This window comes from Pholcus phalangioides, unplaced genomic scaffold (genome assembly GCF_987345545.1).
Source record: "Pholcus phalangioides strain wild (caught in Gottingen) unplaced genomic scaffold, Ppha-v1.0 ptg000011l_1, whole genome shotgun sequence".
In the NCBI taxonomy this organism is placed as follows: Eukaryota; Metazoa; Arthropoda; class Arachnida; order Araneae; family Pholcidae; genus Pholcus; species Pholcus phalangioides.
The window spans coordinates 37077310-37098567 of NW_028301604.1; the positions used below are offsets into that span (position 1 = coordinate 37077310).

Genomic DNA, 21258 nt, shown 5'->3' on the forward strand with positions numbered 1-21258 from the left:
TTGAACTAGAGAAATAATATTTTGAAATTGAACTAGAGAAATAATATTTTGAAATTGAACTAGAGAAATAATATTTTGAAATTCAACTAGAGAAATAATATTTTGAAATTCAACTAGAGAAATAATATTTTGAAATTCAACTAGAGAAATAATATTTTGAAATTCAACTAGAGAAATAATACTTTGAAATTCCGTTCGAAACATTCTAATTGTTTCGTTTTTTGACGTGCGTAGAGAAATGTGATTTTTGTTAATGTTTCTCAACAGTTTTTTTTTTATGTTTGACGGAAGATTATTTTCCTGTCTGATGAAAGGTTATTTTTGTGTTTCATGAGAAAGGTTATTTTTGTGTTTCATGAGAAAGGTTATTTTTGTGTTTCATGAGAAAGGTTATTTTTGTGTTTCATGAGAAAGGTTATTTTTGTGTTTCATGAGAAAGGTTATTTTTGTTTTTCTAATTGATATTTAATTTAATTTTCTTTTTTTTAAATCTGAATATTTGAATTTTATTTAGTTTTCGTTTTATGAGTATTTGAATTTACTGTTCAGTTTTCGTAATATGAATATTTTCATGTTTATTTAAAATGATTCATTACACTACTGGGGTTATTGAGAGCAAATTTAGAGTTTCTTTAATGGATTTCCTCAAGGAAGTGTCCTGGGCCCCATACTTTTTCACTTTTTATCGATAAACTCGATCAGGGTATCGATGGGATTATTAGTAAATTCGCTGATGACGCGAAGCTAATGGGGTAATTGGGAATCAAAGCGATAGAGAGTTGCTTCAGACCCAATTGAACAGTACTGAAACATATGCAAATGAATGGAGCATGAAGTTTAACGTTGACAATTGCATGGTCGCACAATTTGGTCGCACACCCACGTTTCTCTTACGAGGTGAATGATGTAACTATCCCGAATACAACTAAGGTCACCGATTTGGGAATTTTTATTAACGAGCGGCTTAGGTTTTCTGAACGTTTTTCACCAATGGTCAAAAAAGCGAATAGAATGCTTGGTTTCATTTTCAAAAAAGGTCTCTTCGCTTTCTCCTAAAGTCATTCTTCCGCTTTTCCGAGGATTAGTTCGTCCTGGACTGGAGTATGCTGTAAGGTTTTGAAAACCATACCTACAGAGGGACATAGACTTGGTTGGAGGGGTGCAGAGAAGAGCTACGCGTGTCCTTATTGGCACACGGGGCATGTGATGAAATTTGATCAGAAGTGTTATTCCTTGACGTGGAAACTAAGAAGGATTTTACTAAAATTCGGCCCCCAGGGGTGTCATAAAAGGCGGAGGGGGGGGGGGGTTCAAATTTAGCATTCACGAAATTCGGTCAGAAGTTTTGTTTCATGACGTAAAGACCAACTAAGGAGGGATTTTTCAAAATTCAACTTCCTGATAGAGGGGGTGGGGTTCAAAAGTTGTACGGAGAAATCATTACTGAGCCGAAATCGCTGAAGCCATAAATATGATAGTATTACATTTAATAATGCAGATACCCACTAAAACGGGATTTCTGAAAATTCATCCTCCCAAGGAAGTCACGAGACGTTCAAATGTTATATGGGGTTATCATGACCGAGTAATTTTCAGATTAAAAAATCAACGCGAGAAAGGCCGCGGGTAACAGCTAGTTTACTATGCACGATTGACGTTTTCATGAAAATAACTACGGCAGTGTCCGACACTGTGACTATCCTTTTTTTTCGGTAAAAAAAATCCGGGTTTCTTTTTTTAATTTTAGAAAATAAACTAAAAAATGAAGTAAATTATATGAATGAGTTTTTGTCTTAATATAACGATTGAATCAACCACTATCAAGAAATTAAGCATCATAATGTTCGGCTGTAAAAAAAGTATTTTCTCATAATACATATGATTATTAACCCTTTTCTTGGCAAGCATTAAAATATGCAGAGGAGAAAAATACATGACAAAAAAAAAATTGTGAATATTTAAAAAAAATATTGGATGAGAATTCACTGTATTTATACGATTTACGTAGATTTAAATAGTATAAAAATGTTATTTATTGTTTGCCAACATACTTTTCCATCATGTATTGCTGAAAATTTCAGCAATATGTCTCCTCCACGCATGGTATCTCCCCTTCCCTAAAATGCAAGGATTCAAAATCGTTCTTGCTTGGCTTGTCAAGAAATAAAAAGCATGTATACATGTGTGTGAATACCTTTGAGCCACACATTTTTCTGGTAATTATAGGAACTTCATGAAAAATCGAATGTTCCAAAATTGCTTAAAAAATTAATGCCGAGACGAGCTAAAAATTTACAAAGCCTTTATTTGAAATATATAAGAAACTCGTATTGCTTTTGAGAACAACAAGGTTAAATAAAGGTTCAAAAGAACATTTCGAAGTGATATAAATACATAAATAAAAAAAAGAGATCACCTGATTCACCTACTGCTCCTTCTTCTGGTATGAGCTGCAGTTCATCTTCAGAAAGTATCTGAGATATGAATGAATCATTGGGACAAGCTGTTGAAGTGTTATTGTTATGAAATATGCTCACGAGATCCAAACCATAGGTGCTATTCAAATTGCTGCAAACATCTGGCACTGCCTCAGAATCATTGGTAAGTGTGGCAATCGAAGAAGCTACGGCACAACCAAGACTTGTTGAATCTGAAAATTATTGATTATAAAGAATAAACTGAGAATATTACGATGTCAGCAGAGAGCGAAATATATTGTCGTATGGAACTCAAATTCATTTATTGCATTAGTCGTTCGGCCTTTTTGCATGATGATAATTCAATATAATTCAATACAAAAATTCAAAAATATTCAAACATTCAATATATATATACAAGATAGGAACTATCGATCGCCCAATTACACATGTGATTCCTTGTGAAAAACTCATACAGAAAAGTGTTTTCAGTTTTTTGATTTGACCTATAATTAATGAGTTATAACGCTTTCAAAATTGATGACATCACTTCAAAATTCTGCAAAATTCACCGAACGTACACCAAACGTATTACTTGACATTTCTTTAAACTGAACAACGATATAACCTCCCTCTGCAAACGGACCGATTACTCAGTTAAGCGAGTTAAGCGGCGAGCCAAGGGCGATCGCGGCGAATTTCCAACGATATGGGCGATTATACGATTGGCATCCGTCAATGGCCTGATTTTTTTCGCCAGCGAACACGACCATTTTGCGCCTTTGTATTCTTTCCTCCATGCCTTTGTACCTCTTCTTACTTTCGCGCCTCTTATTCCACATGTTCTCCACCCTGCGTTATTTTTCTTCCTTGTTATTCCATGCACTACATAAAAGTATTATTTTTTCACATCTATTCTACTTTTCGTTCTTTCAATATGGAAAGTTCTAGCGACGAGGAGGCTATAATCATGTTGTATTTCTACAAAAATATGCAAAAAAAAAGAGAAAGCATTGGGTTCATCCCTACATTGAAAGGAAATTGCATAGCACGCTGTTTGTGACAGCAATAGAACTGCAGGAAAGGAAAGTGATGCAAAGTTTATGGCATTTTATAGAATGCCCAAAGAGACATACAATGAGCTGGTGGCAATTATTTCGCCAGCTATAAGAAAACAAAACACACACTGTGAGTTCAGATGAACGACTTCTGATCACATTGAGGTAAGTTTTTTCTTCATATTACTTCATGTATCAAAATTTCAACAATAAATAGAAACCCCAATTTATTTAGAAATGAACATTTTAGTTTAGGAAATTATATTAAAAAAACGTTTTCGACAAATAAAAGTCAATATAATATTTTTCCAAGGGGCACATTCCATTCGTTATGGAAGGAAATATAAAAATGTTGACAATGAAAATTTGCGTGTGTTTTTTTGTGCATATTTTTGGTATCTAATCTCTTAAAGATCCAAAGACGATGGGTAAAAATAATAACGCTTGGAAAGTGAGAGTTTTTTTGGATCATGTTTGATTAACTTGGATATTTTTTTTATAAAAAGGCTCTTCTCGAAGCAGCATAATTTGACCACCAGTGGTTAATTAGCATCATCATCAACCACAAACGAATTATATCTTTTCAAACTTGAGGATTGAAAACAGCTAGAGAAAAATCTTGGTTAGTTTGGTGTCAAAATTGACATTTTCGCCGTAATTCGGCGACTGAATTTTCTCTCTTTTAAATTCATTCCTAATACAACTTCATGTCCAAAGAGAAAATCGGGACGACATTTGATAAAATATTTTACATAACGACGTAGTGAATAATTTTCACGGAAGTTAACTATCGGTAGTGCTGCCATCTATTATCGTCATCAACGCGGGTCACGTGATCGACCATCTTGAGAAAATTTTTTAAAATTTATTTATAAAAAAAAGGTTTGTGGAAAATTAGTGTGAAAATAATTGAAAAACAGTAGATATGGTTCGCCCTTTTCACCAATACTCCGTGGCCGGGTGGTAGCCTCGATCATAGGCACATCAAAATTAGGAGCGACGTATTTTTTTTACACTTTCCTTTAATATACGTACTATTATTTTTATTTTTTATATACTTATTTCATAAGGCATTAGTCCAGCAAGTCTATTTGGTTCAGTGGTTAGCGCACACGCCTGGAAAACGAAAGACTTTATCAATTGCCATGGGTTCGAATAATCCAGATAGGTCACTGAAATAGTTTTTTTCCAAATAAATAAGACCAACCGCCATTTTGGAAATACATCCGACATTTTCCAGACGACAAGTAGTCTGGTTCGCGAGGTGCGAAATCCGGAAAAAAATACCGCCATTTTCCCAGGCGACAGGAAGTCTGGCTCGAAAGGTGCGAAATCCGGAAAAAAAAGGAAGTCGGTCGCTGTGGTGGTCGAGTGGTTATAGTGACGGATCGCAATGCGAGGATCCGGGTTCGAACCCCACAGTGGTGATCGGCTGAAGTTGGTTTTCTGTGGTTCCCAACTTCAAGGCGCAAATGCGAGCCGATCTTCCCGTTAAAAAGTCTCGCCACAGAGAGCAACAGTCCTACAACGATAAATCATTCAATCGTTACACTTCACTCATAGTTAGAAAAACTGGTGGCAGATGGCAGCGCTACACATGACAAGCATTACAGAGAAACAAAAAAACTTCACGTCAGGTTTCACTACACGTACACGCACATTCGCGCATGTACCGATTCGTTGGGGGGTTCCGCGGGGAGGGGGGGACCTCCAAAAAATGGCTCGGGGATCCATGATGTTTTTAAGTCAGCAATATCGTTGGGCAATTTTGCCTGTTGTGGCGTTGTATTTGTATTTAAAAACGAGCGAGAATCGAAAACATTTCCGGTGGCGCAATCTAGCGGCGGAAATGGGCGTAAAAGTACCTCAAGCGATGCCAAGACTACTTATATGATTCATTTATGTTTATGTGCCTTTTAATTTCACAACATGGTATTTATGTGCCCCTTGGAGAAATATTATATTGACTTTTGTTTGTCGAAAAGGTTTTTTTAAAAACTTACCTCAATGTGTGATCAGAAGTCGTTTATATGAACTCACAGTGTGTGTTTTGTTTTCTTATAGCTGGCGAAATAATTGCCACCAGCTCATTGTATGTCTCTTTGGGCATTCTATAAAATGCCATAAACTTTGCATCACTTTCCTTTCCTGCAGTTCTCTTGCTGCCACAAACAGTCTGCTATGCAAGTTTCTTTCAATGTAGGGATGAACCCAATGCTTTCTCTTTTTTTTTGCATATTTTTGTAGAAATATTTTGTACAACATGACGATAGCCTCCTCGTCACTAGAACTTTCTATATTTAAAGAACGAAAAGTAGAATAGATGTGAAAAAATAATACTTTTATGTAGTGCATGGAATAACAAGGAAGAAAAATAACGCAACGCGGAGAACAGGTGGAAGAAGAGGTGCGAAAGTAAGAAGAGGTACAAAGTCGGCCAAAAACACGCGAGAATCGAAAACATTTCCGGTGGCGCGATCTAGCGGCGCAAATGGGCGTAAAAGCACCTCAAACGACGCCAAGACTACTCATATATTACACAAGTGGGAAAAAAGTATTGATACATAAAAAGTTAATAAAATTCAGATAGATATAAAATTTCTCCAAGGACCAACTGGATACCCGCATTGGGAAATTGGGAAACAAGTAAACAAAAATGCACCATCTAACATTACTCATACAAAATGCAAGACATGAATGGGTCAGTAGCCCAAAATTGGACGAACACTTAGCAAAAATGAATCATCTATATCCAGGGATAAACATATGTGGAACGCATATCGTTTTGTAACGAAAGTAAACATTCCAAACGATATAGTTGAGGTGCACGAACCATTTTACCCAATCTCCAAGTTTGGCAAAGCTGGGCAAAAGATATGTTGGAGTGGTTGGGGATTGGGTAAAATGGTTCGTGGACCTCAACTATATCTTTTGGAATGTTTACTTTGGTTACAAAACGATGCGTTTCAGATATGTTTATCCCTTGATATAGATGATTCATATCAATGTCTCTTTGGACATTCTATAAAATGCCATAAACTTTGCATCACTTTCCTTTCCTGCAGTTCTCTTGCTGCCACAAACAGTCTGCTATGCAAGTTTCTTTCAATGTAGGGATGAACCCAATGCTTTCTCTTTTTTTTTGCATATTTTTGTAGAAATAAAACATGACGATAGCCTCGTCGCTAAAACTTTCCATATTTATAGAACGAAAAATAGTACATATGTGAAAAAATAATACTTTTATGTAGTGCACGGAATAACAAGGACGAAAATACCGCAAGGCGGGGAACAGGGGTGGAAGAAATGGTGGGAAAGTAGGAAGTAGGAAGAGGTGCAAAGACGAAAAATCGTCGAGTTCACTGGCGCAAAAAATCGGCCCATTGGCGGATGCCAATCGGATAATCGCCCATGTCGTTGGAAATTCGCCGCGATCGCTCTTGGCTCGCCGTTTGACTCACTCGCCGAGTAACCGTTCCGTGTGAGGAGGCTCTTAAATCAATATAAAATTGTTTCTCCAACGGTGCCTCAGTTGGTACAAAATAGAACACCATTTAGAAACAAGAAACTTAAAATCATGAGGAAAGTTACTCGTTATACCTCGTTGAAGCCACAGAAACGATCTAAGTCAAATGATTTCTATCTTAGTCCATAGTGTCCCATTTATCGCTGGTGAAGAAACTGCAGAGGATGGGAGCATATAGAAAATCATCAAAACCTTCCACAACTTTAGGATGTCGAGGATCGCAAAATATATTGAGAGATAGTCAAGGCCCCACATTTTATGCGTCAAAAAATATTAATGAAAGTGTTCCGAGTTCGTGGTGCCTTATTTTCAGCAATGTACAGAAATGTACAGAAGCTGAAGCTCATCGTCTTCTAACCGACCGATGGATCTGCACGTAGAAATACGTGTGAAAAAACCTTTCTCCAAACCGGTTCTGAACGTAAAAACACGAGGCAGAATATCAGGATGTCTATTACGCTCACGTCGTTATAAACGAGGTCGTTAGTGACGTCACGCCCTTAACGCAAATTTTCAACGAGCCTCATAACGCAAATCTCAGCGACCATCGTCAAAAACTTGATTTTTCTCAGCAACCCGCGGTATGTCGTTATCTATTTTACGAAAAACTCCCTGGTCCGAGAGTTGGGTTAGCTCCGAAAGGGATGGACCAATCGGATAATTTTCTTCGCTGCTGATAATCATCATCACTATCAACGAGTGCTGCAGCACGTGCGTTATTATTATTTTATTTATTTGTGCACGTTGGTTGTCCCTAATTTTCTAAGCTGCATTTTTTTTTAATTCATCCGGATTATTTTTATTTTCATCAAATATTTGAGGAAAAGGTAGGCTATGCACGCACATGATACTAGCGCGGGGAAATTTTATAAATTATTACATTTAAAAAATGATTTTCTATTGAAGTTCAATAATATGAATTTCCAAAACGACTATCAAAAATATCATCATATATTACCATATTTTTAACACATTTATCTACCGCCTTGATATTAAGTTAAAATATTTTTTTTAACATCATTTATTAGAAAATTGGTTTCCTTGTTTCACACATGAAAATGAAGTGCCACCAAATTTACACTGTTGTTGACATCTTTTTTATACTCCGATCAGAGAATGCACTCAAGGATTAGAAAAAAATTATTTGTTGATTAATAAACTTTACTTTGATTTTTTTTATTGTGTGCGCAGAGTATAGTGTGTGTGTGTGTGTAATGGTGTTTACTGCATTACACTTCTGTGTACTGCACAGAAAGTAGCAATACTTAATTGATATTACAAAATATCAATGTTATTAAACGAATTAAGAAGGGGAAAATCTGGAGACGTTTAAATATATATTGACGTCGATTTTGAACGAGATGTAAAAAAAAATATTGAGCGAATTTCAAAATGTCTTGAAAACATCGCGATAGAGAGATTTGCCAGTTAAATAATATTCTTATATTGAGATGAGTTTAAGATTAGAATAAAGACATTTCCATACAAGATTAAAAAAAAAATAATGTTGTGTAGAGTGATTTATCTTTATCACGAGAATAATAATTTATAACGATTTATCACTATGAATAATTTTTTTCAATCAGTATGTGTACAGATAACATTTTAAACGATAATGCTGTCTCTGAATCATGTTACTAAATTAAGTAATGTAATTCAGAGAATTATTATTCATTATAATGAACAACTTGATAAATTATTAATGAATGAATAATTTCCAATTCTAACTAATTTGTCTCCGTTGCTCTCACCATCGAAAAATGTACGCGCGAGCGGCCATGTTTATTTCCGTAACGCGAACATAACGAGTGGTCTCCGGTTCTCGATAGTTAACGTTTCACGTAGCGATGACTATAACGAAAATCGCTAGTAACGATTTGAGAAAAATCAACCTTTAGCGAAGGTGACGTAAATCTATCCCACAATGCACCGCAAACCCCAAACACGTTTGAAATACGGGCATAACGACATGAGCGTAATAGACCCCCAGAACGTATATCTCCGCGCGCGCGTTTTTCCTTCCCCCTTGACTTCTTTGTTAAAACATAACAAGGATGGGCCAGGGGGTGAACTATCTCTGCGGTCCTTAGCCGAAAAAAAGTAGTTAAGCCCCGATTTGTCCTTAGATGGCCAGTAGTTCGACTTTTCGGTACTATCTCTAAGCTAAGGACTTTTTTTTAGTAGTTACTTAGGACCGCTGCTAAGGACTGCCTAGCACCAGTCCTAAAGCAGCAAGAAAAGTAGTTCACGGCGGCCATCTTGGAAAAGAGGAAATTTCGTCTCTGGCCGCGAGTTCTCGCTGTGATATTTAGTGATGAAATATGCTGGGTTTTTTTTCGAATTAACCTTCTTTTCGGTAGGAGCGCTTTTAGACGCTCAAATGTTCCATGTCATTTCTGGGCAGGAGCGTTTTAAGACGTCGAAATTTTCCATGTCAATTCTGGGCGAGAGCGCCTTTAGACGCTCGTGAAAGCTAGTTCCTTCCCCCAAAACCCTTTGTGTCGTGATTGACAAGCTGTAACTCCCCTTCTCATTCAGGTGTCCCTTTGGGGCTACTTCACAAGAGCAGAAAATTATACTCGAGGAAAGAGTGCGTATTTTATTGTGTCCTTTCAACAAGACCGCCGTGCTTATGTTCAAGTACCGCAGACGACAGGCTATAGACATTCCCAAGCCATAAATACAATAAAATGGCTTCGGTAGATTGCTGCATACTTCGGCATCGTTCACGAGATGCCCAGTTTTGTTAATCGGCAACTACAATTGTAAGTTGTTTATTCATTCTAAAAATGGCGGGAAAAGAGTTTTGTACTTGTCTGTTTAGAGTTCATTTTCTCCACACGCATGGGAACTAGCTATTTCCAAGAAATATAAGGGTGAAACACAAATTACACACACACAATTCCCTTCAAGGGGAAATGATTATTTAGAGCAGCTGAAGCCTCCCACATGCCGGGCTTCATTTTTTTCTAGTTTTTCTTTTTCTCACTCAGATATTATCGACGAAATCGTTTTTTACTGTCATGATCCTACGACAATAATATATGTTAAAGACAACTAAATTATGGAGTGGGGGGGGGGGTAGAAATATAAATTCGGCCAATAATACGATCATTGTAGTGCTCTTAATATTTTTTTTTTATCCGACACCAGAGTCAAGACTATTTATGCATTGTAACATTTTAAATTTGGTACAACATATTATATTCACACAAAGACCAATATAAGAAAGTCCGAAAGTAAGAAAAATATGTAAAAAGGAACAGGAGGAACAATAGATGGCATACAGCACAAAAAAAGTACAATGCTGCCCCGAGTTGGGACTTTACATATAGTTTCATTGATTTCCCCCTCCCCTCAACGGTCTCCCTGACCCCCCCCCCCCAAATGACGAACCCCGATTTCCAGCCTAATTTAAGTGGCAGCAAATGCGACAATTTTCATCAATCAAAAACCAAAACTGCGAATCACGAACGAAAAGCAAGCGTAATGCAAGTACAACCGGTAAGGACTCATTTCTACAAACCAATGTCAATTTTAAAATAAATTAATAATAATTAATTTTTTATGAGTATTTTTTGATTACTTATTCTCATTTACTACTTTTGTTTTAAATTGCCCACATGGCAGGGCCCCCAGGCTGGGATCTTTTACGGGCCCCCCGACCAGACTTTCACGGGGATTCCTTTATGATGAATTTATAACATGAAAAACAAAAACAAAAAAAAGATTAAAATCACCCCGGGCCCCAGGGCTGGAGCCTTGTCAGCCCACCCCTTGTGGGGGCCATGCCCACACGTTTATGAGATTGAAGTCCAGGAAAATTTCTGGGATCGGATCACTTTGATTCTATATTTTTTGGGATTGGTAGAAAAACCCAGGAAACGTTAGCCTTAGTTATGAAACAGCTGGATCTCGAAAAATTAAAAAAAAAAAAATCTCATTAAATCGTTATCGTTTTATTTTTACTATTTAAAAATATTTATAATTATTATTTTTTTTAATTTTACTGGTTTTTTTTTTATTTTCCTCGAGCGGCCGCGGAGCCCCTGAAGAGTGCACCAGGTGCCCAAGGGCTCCGCGGAGCACCGGTTGAGAACCGCTTACCTAGAGAGTGTCTGAGCATGGCAGTGATTGAAAAAGTGAGGGAGCTGGTCAGTGAGTTACCAAAAGGGGGACCAACCGAAATAACGATTTAGAGCAGTGGTTTTCAACCTTTAGAAGCTCGCCCGGTTGATTCCTCTTTTTTTTATTTGAGTGGAAGGCCCGGAAGTAAACACGACTAATGGAAAATTTATGAAAAAAAAATAAAATGATAATGGTTTGACTGATGACAGTACGAGCGACCAAAACAGGGTGCAAGCAAGTGAATGATAAAAAGAGTGCCCTTGAGAGCAAAGAGCCAAGGCAGTAAGTGACCAAATAAATGACCAAGAAAATCTGCAAACATTTGAGTGACCATAAGAGTGATTTAGAGACAGAGACATATTTACTAGGAGCGGGAGGAATGGATTAGCGGGCTGCAGCCTAATGTGGTGAATTTGAAGAATGTGAAATCAAGAAAATTAGACAAGAAAGGGCGGCAAAATTTACGCCACAGGCTACCAAACCATAAATCCGACACTGATAGCACAAGCGTTCAATCAACGGCGTAGCTTTCAATTCATGGCCAGTCTGTAACTGGAGGGCTTGTCATTGCTCTCTAGCAATTGGCACCGCCTATACTTCATAATGGCTTCCTAGTTGAAAACAAATTGAGACAAAAAATTAGTTTTGCTTTTCTGCCTCCATATACAATGCCGACTTGACGAAAGATGAAGGAAATTCTACTATTTTCATGTAGTTTCTTGTGTCGGTACTACAGTGATTCTTATCAGTTTTCAGAATCGATAAAGCTTCCTCACGAGCATAATATATATATATATATATATATCTCATTCTCTCACTTCAGAAAGAAATACCCGGCACGCACCTGTTTTGATGGGTGCAGCTCTGTCTAGGTCCTACTGAACAAATTGAGGCGTAGGATCTCTATTGTGGAATGGCCACTGAGCAAAGGGGAAAAAAACTACTTCTGATGTTCCGTCAGTCTTTGTTGTTGAAAATGAAGTAAAGAATGTCAACAGTTTATAAACGGCTTCTTTGGATATTTTCCCGTGCACACTTTTCCCTTATTCTGTTAATGAAACAAAACAATTGAAATTCTTTCAATAAACTGGCCAGTTTTGGCCAATCGTCGTGTAAAGCAATGGTTCTCACTGGGTGGGGGGGGGGGGCTGGTGGCACTGGGATACTTCAAGGGGCCACGGAAGAAAATTTAGAAGGGGGCCATGACAGGTGGTTTGGAGGGCTGCAGAGAGCTGAGAAGAAAAATTATGGTGTAAAGAAATAAAGCTTTTATATTTAGTAACTATATACACTTACATATCCACAAAACTTCACCGACAAAACCAGGGCTGTCTTAGGGCATAGACCCGTCCGGCCCTCACCACCTACATTTTGCAGTAGGTTCCCCCCACTTGTGAAGGGTCATGTCCGGAGTCTCATGTCCATAAGTGAATCCCTTATGATATTTTGTATAGTACAATAAATTTTGTAAATAAGTAGGAAATATGTAGGCTGTTTATTTCCGGCTAAGTATAGGACTACCATAGCATCACTTTGCCTAGGGGGCCCATGATGTTCAGACAGTCCTGAATAGAAGTCGGATTAGCAGGGAGCTCAATAAATTCTAGGCCAGTGGTCTGGAAGCCAATTTTATTTGCAAAATTTTCGTTCAGTATAAATTCACTGAAAAAATCAATTCAATACGTATAAAGAACCTTGCTTCTAGATGAGGATCGAAGACTCTGGGTAAGACAGGGGATCCACAGGCAAAAAAAGGTTAAAAAACGCTGGTGTAAAAGAATGAATGCGTGAAAAATGATCAAATGATACCATCAAAGAACGGGAAGATGGGAAATAATTGTTTCTCGTATTCAGTGACACTTATAAGCCAAAATAGATAGATGGAACAAATGGAAAAAACTACCTCTTTCTCCTTTTACGGGCAGTCGAAATGACCGATTGAACCGAGGAAAAAAGGTGAACCATAGTTTGATTTTGCCATGCTACTCAGGAAAAAAGAGAGACGCAAGGCCATAAAATATAATACTCAAGACAGATGCGGACCCAGGACGAAGTGACGGGAGGGGCGAATTGTGTAAGTTTGTTTCACCGTCCCATATTGATATGTTATGGGACAGACAAATATTCACGTTTTATTTGGCTCTTGGTAGGGGGTGGTTGTTCCCATCGCCTCCTCGATCCCCGCCTGAGTGAAGACAGGCATCTTCAGCGGCTAATAAAGTCGAGGCAAATATCTTCAGCTTCGAATGGAATGGAGTCGGATGTCTTCAGCAGCGGATGAAGCCGATGCAGATACAGTACAGCATCTCGATAATGGTCACCCATGGGACCAAACATTTTGTCCGCTAACGGGACGCAGAGCCGCAGCAAGGACAAGCAATCATTTTGGCTCCCCCTTTTAATGTTGAAAGAGAGGTAAAAGTGTGAAATTTACGCCCCTTTTGGTCCAGCGCCCGGGGCAGCAGACCCACCTGCTCCCCCCTAGTTGCGGCCCTGACGGGAAGTGTCGATTTATGGGAGGTACGATAAAAACAGTGGAATCTCATTTATACAACTTTCACATTTATTCGACGTTTGACTTCGGTCGCAATTGGTTTCTATACTAAATTTTAATGTTAAAATGCCCTATACATATTATAAATTAATTTCTAACCGTTTTATACAGTAAAAGTGAACACCTGTTCAGTGGTTCCGACATATTTTACAATAAAAATTTAATCAAGTTAACGTAAGTGTGAAGACGATAAAAACATCTATAAAACCTTTATCAGTCTTGTATTGTGGGCTTTTTTCACGCCTATCAACATGTGCAAACAAAACCAACGTTGCTATTCGGAATCATCATCCTGGACCAGAGTTATGTTCAGTTAATCAAATAATTAATTGAAAGATTATCATATTTCCCAATATGAACTTGGATTCATACATAATCATTGTGAGTATTATAAATTGAGGTATCTTTTACACCGATGTACGTGTTATTTTGCAAACGACTATCAAGCTTTGACATTTCGAGTTTCTTGATCAAATATCCATTTTAATTTAATGCTCCCCATGTATGTACAGTTTGCCATTATTTGGTCCTTTTCTTTTGATTTTATCATGTTCTTTTCGTTTTTTCTTGCTTTTTCCCCGCAATGTAAATGCAACTAGCCTTTTGTGGATGTAAATGAATAAATAAATCTGCAACTGTGAATAGATATCGGGTCCAGTACGTATCCGGCTTTTTTGTGTAGGTGCATCGGATAATCCCGTATTTTACGGGACAGACAAATTTTCCCAATATTATTTGTCGCCCCTTCTGGACCCACGCTTGCCCTGGGAAGGGATTGCAGAGCTCACAGTTTACGTAATAATTGAGTGACCGCGTTGTTTATGAGAGAAACGACATTTTTATTTCCCCTCACTTTTATCAAAATTTAAGAATGGAAAATGTTTATTTTACCCGACGGTTTTTTACAGAACATGTTACATGTTGCAGATGTACGAGCGGTAGCGTGAGCAAGATTATTTCGGGGGGGGGGGGGGGAACTTTTCTTCCCTCAAAGCGAGGGTTCGTTTTTACTGCAAAAAAAAAAATATATATATATATATATAAACTGGAGTGCGTCCGAAACTCCAAGAATTTTTATTATGAAATTTTTATTGGAAAGAAATGAAAAGTCAATAAATGAACAGAATTCTGAGAGAATTCGAAGTTCTTTTCAACCAGTTTTTGGAGTCAATGAGGAGACTTTCGTTTTTACCGCCTTTGAATGTGCTGTATTGCAAATACCGTAGGGGAAAGAAAACGTTTCGTACCGAAGAGGAAAAAAGTGTTACTGACTGGGCGGTACCGAAATGTCAATCTTTATTATCACCACACTGTCCGGGGTATTATATACCGTTGTTCGCAAGGGGGGTAGGCATCATGTTTTACTAGAGAAGCCTGCCCATTTTGGAACGATTTTGTGTTTTTGACGTGCCATTTTGAGAACGATTCGACGAAAAACTCATGCCCGGTGGATGGTTAAACAATTTTTTACGATAATAATGACAGATAAAACTTAGATTATGTCTTCGATGTCATCAAAGTTGAAGTGATTCATCGTTATATCCTGCAAAACCAGATGTTGACATCGGCGATCGAAGCCACGACGAAGTGCTAGCATGTTCATTACTGAGGTAAGAATTATTTTATTGCTATCGAACTATATAAGAAGAGTGTTTTGAAATATTCTTAATATTTTTTTGCTCGGTAAATGCGTTATTTAAAAATATAAATGGACAATGTCACGCAATCAATAGGGCAGTGGATCCCACTTGGTAATGCTGAAAAATATCAAATAGCCCATGTATACTTTGGATTGAATTGAAAATATTTACATGGCAAATGAAACATAAATCTGCAATTACGATAATATCAGATTGAAATTTTACATTCTACGTTTTTTGCCGTATTAATTTTTTACAATGAAAAATTATGTCTAAATAAATTGAGCATGTGTGTAAATAAATAATTTGAATATTGTTGGCACAATAAAAATTGTGCTTGGATGACTATGCTATGAATAATCGCCTATAAATAAGGAAATTGAAAATTTGTGTTTTAGATCAACCTCCCTTCAATGCACAAAGTAACTAATAAGCTACAATTCATTGGTAATAAATTACAGCACCTAAATGACAAAAAATTTAATAATTTTTTTGTGATGAGTAATGGTGAAATTGAAATAAAGCATGGTAAAAATTGGCAGTAATGTTAAATATTAATTTTTGTAAAACTCGTGCACTAAAGGATAGATTTGATATTTTGAACTGTTCAAATGAACAATATTGTAATACTTAGTGGAAGTTAAATTTTGAGAAGAAAATCATGTGCCACTTCCTGAAAAATTGCAATCTGTAACTCGCTCTGAGATGAGGAATATTTAATAAGGAATCATTATATTGTTTTGTTGATATGAAAAATGAAATTCGTACAATGGGACTAAAAAACAAAGTTGGAATTTCAGGCACAGTTTTTATTGAGGTATATACATTATAACTAGAGGAAGCAGATTAGTGTTCGAAACATATTACTACTTCAGTATTTGGGTTATGGCCTTGCTGTGTGTGTTCAAATTTAATTTTTTGTCAAAAATTGTTTTTGATTTTGTGTGTATGGGTAAACACAAACAAATTTCCATGTCGAATATTTAAGAACTTTATAATATAACATTTTGAGATGTTATGGAAGTGAAACTTTTAACAAGCATTTATTTTTTAACAATGTTGTTAGTAAACAGCTGTGAGATTATATATATATATATATATATATATATATATATATATATATATATATATATATATATATATATATATATATATATATATATATATATATATATATATATATATATATATATATAAATATTAATTTGTGTATATACATTTGTGAGACTTTTCTAACTCCGAAAAATTTTGTTTCCCAGGAACTAGGCTGTAGGTAGCTACGAAGTTATGTGAAGGTTTTCAAGGTTACCAAAAAATTCTCCCAGAGCAAACAAAGGTAATTTTAATTCTTTGTATTTGACTTTGAGCAACAGTTTCCATTATTATTTTCATGTGAAATGAAATACTTCCATGCATGATTTAATGACATAAATTTTAACAATCATCATTTCCACTGATTTCATTTGTATCAACAACCCTAGTGGAAAAAATACAGTCGAACCCTGATTTAACACCACCATCCCACCCACAGAATTTTGACGTTGTATCAAATCATAATAGCGTTTCGGAGAGGCTGTATTACATAAATTTACATGTTTATTAAGAAATGTTGTATTTCAGTGTCTTATTTATATTGCACCATGAATAAAATAACCTATTTTATACACATTCAATTTTAAGTTGAGAAAATTCATAAAAATTGTAAACTGTGCAATCACTTGAATATTTCTCAATATAAAACTTAACAGAAACATACTTCCCTCTGAAATTATTGTAATTTCCGCGACACATTTTATATGTGCAAAAACAAAATAAGCAAGGGGGAAAGGTGGCATTGGTATGGTCCATACCATATTGGTTTCTCTCGAGAAATATCTTGCTATGAGTAATTATCTTTATAATAATTTCTTCAGATACTATTGAAAGAACTGTTTTTGACATAATTGAATTGAGGAAATTAAGATAGACGATTTCTTAATGGCTACCTATACCACTCAAAATTTGACCAGTGCAAGTAAAAACATGTACTGTTGAAAAACTTGTCTTGGCTATATAAATGAGAGGTAGGACATTAAAAAAAAACTTTTAGAAGCTTTACTAACTGAAAAGCAATAATAATTCTTTGAAAAACGTGTTATATTTACTGATGAGCAAATTTTGTGAATGGAAATATTAAAACAATATACTTGACGACAAATAAACAAATAATATCATACTTTTTAACTAGTGAGACCATACAACACTTTTTACAAAATTTTTGCAAAAAACACTTTAGCAAAATTTCTATGTTAATTTAAATAGGGGTTCCCCGATCCACAAGAGGTTGCTAAGGATGTGTTTTAGAGCAAAGCTGAAAGAGTAGAGTGAAAATATATAGTAAGCTGCGTGCCAATAGGTTTTTGCACTTCATCTGTCTGACCAAAATTTTAGGGTAGAAACATGGCTCGAAAAATTGAAAAAGGCGCCGGCCAAATTTTTTGGCAGCCAAGCATATTTTTAGAAGTTATAATCCGAAGTAAAAAGAAAATATATTCAACTTTTTCAGCACTTAGTGATGATCTTCACATGTTGGAAGATTCAGACATAAACTCCAAATATTTTATGATCTGCATAGAAAATTTTAGGTGTCAGTATGAATTTTTTTTTTTGCAATGTTGGCTCTTAAGATTTGCCAAGCCCTAGGTAAATACATCTAGACATGAACATGTGCATCTATGTGGAACGCCAGGCCTCCCTTGCAAAACACAGTTTATACATTTTGGATCCTACTGTGATAAAATGGTGACGAGTCGACTCAATGTCGACTAAGTGCTATTGCATAGCTGCCAAGTCTCCCGAATTTTTCGGGAATCTCCCGAATTTTAGCTTCATCGCTCGATCCCCCGAAAAGTTCTTAAATCTCCCGAATTTTTACGAAAATCACAAAAATCCCTAATTGTCCCTAAAAATTCCCTGCTTCATTAAAAAAAAATCCCCGCTTATGAAAACAATTCCTAAGGAATTTCTTGTGGGGCATGAAGCTTCTTTTTTTTCCCTTTCGAAATGACGTCACACGTCGTAAATGGGGAAATTCCCTTTTTACAAACCCTCTGATGGTAACAAGAAAGTTGTTTGTCTTATCGTGCAGGGAAATGGCTTAGCAGCCAATAGTCCTGGATAATAATCGAAGATTATAGTGACGCACATATGGTCAAAATTTCTTTTGTTGAAGTTACGTACGTGCGATATAACAAAACATGAATAATGATAAGCAAAAACATATTTAATCAATTTTAAAGATACTTATTCCGATGAATTTCCTTTCATCAAACGTTCTAGAAGAGGGCCGACTTTTCCTTTTCGTACAATTTGTGTTACGGACATAAACATCGGTCATGGAAAGACTGCCATCATCAGTCGTGAAGTGAAAAAAAAAATATCTAGCAAGTGTCACAAAAAGTCAGTGTTCTTCAAAAATTGACGGTGTTTTCCTTCATCTTCCGATGATTTTGGGGTCATTCGCGCAGAATGTTTGTTCCCAGCGTTTCTGATTGAACACAATATTTATTTTTACGTCATTGAAGTTTTGGCCTCCGATTTCACTTGTTTTTTGCGTAGGAATTTTATTCCCGAGGGTTTAACTTCCATGTGTGTAAAATCCCTATTTTAATTTGACTTCAGTTTTTGAGTAGGGATTTTATTCCCTACGCTTTAACTTTTATGTTTGGAAAATCCCTATTTTATTTGGGAAAATCCTTATTGTATTTATTAGGGAGTGGTTTTAGCATAAAATACGGGTTTGCGCGAAAATCTCCCGAATTTTCATTTTCAAAAGTTGGCAGCTATGCTATTGTGCACGAATTATCTCTACTTATACAACTAAAGACTGTTATAATTTGAAATAAAATATACAGTACATTTAAATATTGATAAGCATAATAAAAGTGTTTTTTTTCTTCCTCTTTTTAATTTCAGGTAAATCAACATTTGAAGATGCAGATGAAAATTTATGAATCTTAAAAAATTATATTCTTGAAAGATGCGATTTCTAAGAAAAGTACAACCGATAAATTGTGATTATGATAACTCTCTATGAACATATGTTTGAAATAAAATGTTTTTGTATGACAAATCATATGTGCAAGTTGTTATTTAATTCATGTTTCTATTAATCAATTTCAATCAATCATTCATCTTCTAATCAACTCAAATGAAATATACGATCAAATGAAAGTTATCAGGTGAAATTATTTGTTGGAAGCTAAATATGAAACAGATAAATTTATGAAAGATCTTTAATATAGATGTATATATATTTTAAATATTGAAGTATTCACTTCCATTAACAGGTAAGTGATCATTCATAGAAAATCGTGTTCTGATATTTTTTAATACTGAGGAGAAACCTATAGTTTAAAATATAGAACTACAATACGCAGCAAGGCAGTTAATTCTTTTAATTATAAATAATTTAATGTTTTAGTTGCTCCGAAAATAATTTGCAATTCATTGTTTCAATGAATTTAAAAGGAATAAAAATGGATAATAAAAAATCATTTTCAGCAAATTGGTCTTAAAAAAAAGTGGCACTCAATATTAAAAATAGTATTCAGCTGGGGCCTCAAGTAGGGCCCCCGAGGCGAATAGGGGGCCCAAAAATCTACAATTATTTTGCATAATAACCCTTTCAAGAAGAGCCCCCCCCCCCAAAAAAAAGGGAAAGTCTGCCCCGGAAAGGCACACTACGACCATAGGCTCAACTAGTGCCGGTAACCTTAATTTAAAATTTTGCATTTTGTTGTAAGAATTTTCTTTTTTTCAAATTTTGATTTCATCAGTATGCGACCCGTTTATATGCAGCTGTGGTCCCAGATACTCGCTTTTTCAAGTATCCAAAAGTGGGATCCATGAGCTCGGACAAGAAAAATACCGAATCTTATTCTAAAAAAAGTCGCAAGATGAAAAATGCAACGTCTCATACGTTTACAAAATGATTAAACTAGCTGGCGATGTTAGAGTAAAAAAAATTGCAAAGCACTGGTGACAAAAATGTGTGGCGAGTCCCTCGGAAAAAAAAGTTTGTTTACAATCAGTTGTAAACATGAAATCGCTGCCACCACCCACTGCGGAAAAACGATTGTTAAATAATTAGTAGTAGTTGTAGGCTTCAAACGGCATCCCGATTGGTTAGTGATCTGTTACTCTCGAAACCAAAAATTTTCTCTCCCTCTAACTACTGTTTCACGTCACGTGACCTTAAGGACTGGTAGTTCATAGTACCTCTTAACTACTAGTAGTTGAAGCGGTCCTTAGCTTCAGTCCTCCGACCAGTAGTTCATTAGGACTAGTAGTTACTAAGGACTGCAGAGATAGTTCACCCCCTGGATACGCCTCTCCCCTTTCTTCACGCGAACACTCCCGAAGGGATTAAGCCCCACGGTACTGTGCAAGACAATTGCCAGAATTTCTATCGCCACATTGTGTCTGTGGTAACTTCGAAACTGACGGCGTACAACATGTTTTGAATAGCACAATCGGAATCTTGAAAAAAAAAAGTATATTATCTTCAGTTTTTTTTGGGGGAAATCCCACGTGATTTTGAGGAAGGAGAGATTTTTCGTCCTTCTTTTTCATTACAAATATTACCCAGTTTCCAAGAAAGACTCCTTTTCAGCATAGTTAGACTGAGGCCAGCCCAGTTGTCCCGGCCAATGTCCAAAATTTGGGCTTTTGCCAGTCCCTATACATCAGTGGTTCTCAACCTTTGGAAGCCCGCGGCCCTGTTGATTTCTGTTTTGCGACTAGAAGACCAGTGTAACGGACGAGCCGAGCGTTTGTTTCTTGGTTAATATGGTATTTAATATTCCATATACACTTTATACATTATATTACATTTTTTGTCTCGATTGTCTGCATCTACCGGAGGCCCTTCTTTCTATGACCGTCGTCTATCGCC

The 21258-nt window shown here is 36.2% G+C and overlaps 1 protein-coding gene across 10 annotated transcripts in view; it reads right to left on the bottom strand.

Annotated features, from left to right (window-relative positions):
- Window positions 1-21258, bottom strand: part of cnc (NFE2 like bZIP transcription factor cap-n-collar) — a 662445-nt gene that overhangs the window by 181729 nt on the left and 459458 nt on the right. For all 10 annotated transcript variants that reach the window (XM_089239517.1, XM_089239519.1, XM_089239518.1 and 7 more), the window contains one exon: window positions 2417-2650. In XM_089239517.1, the coding sequence (XP_089095643.1) occupies window positions 2417-2650 (234 nt within the window). The remainder of the gene's footprint in view (window positions 1-2416; window positions 2651-21258) is intronic.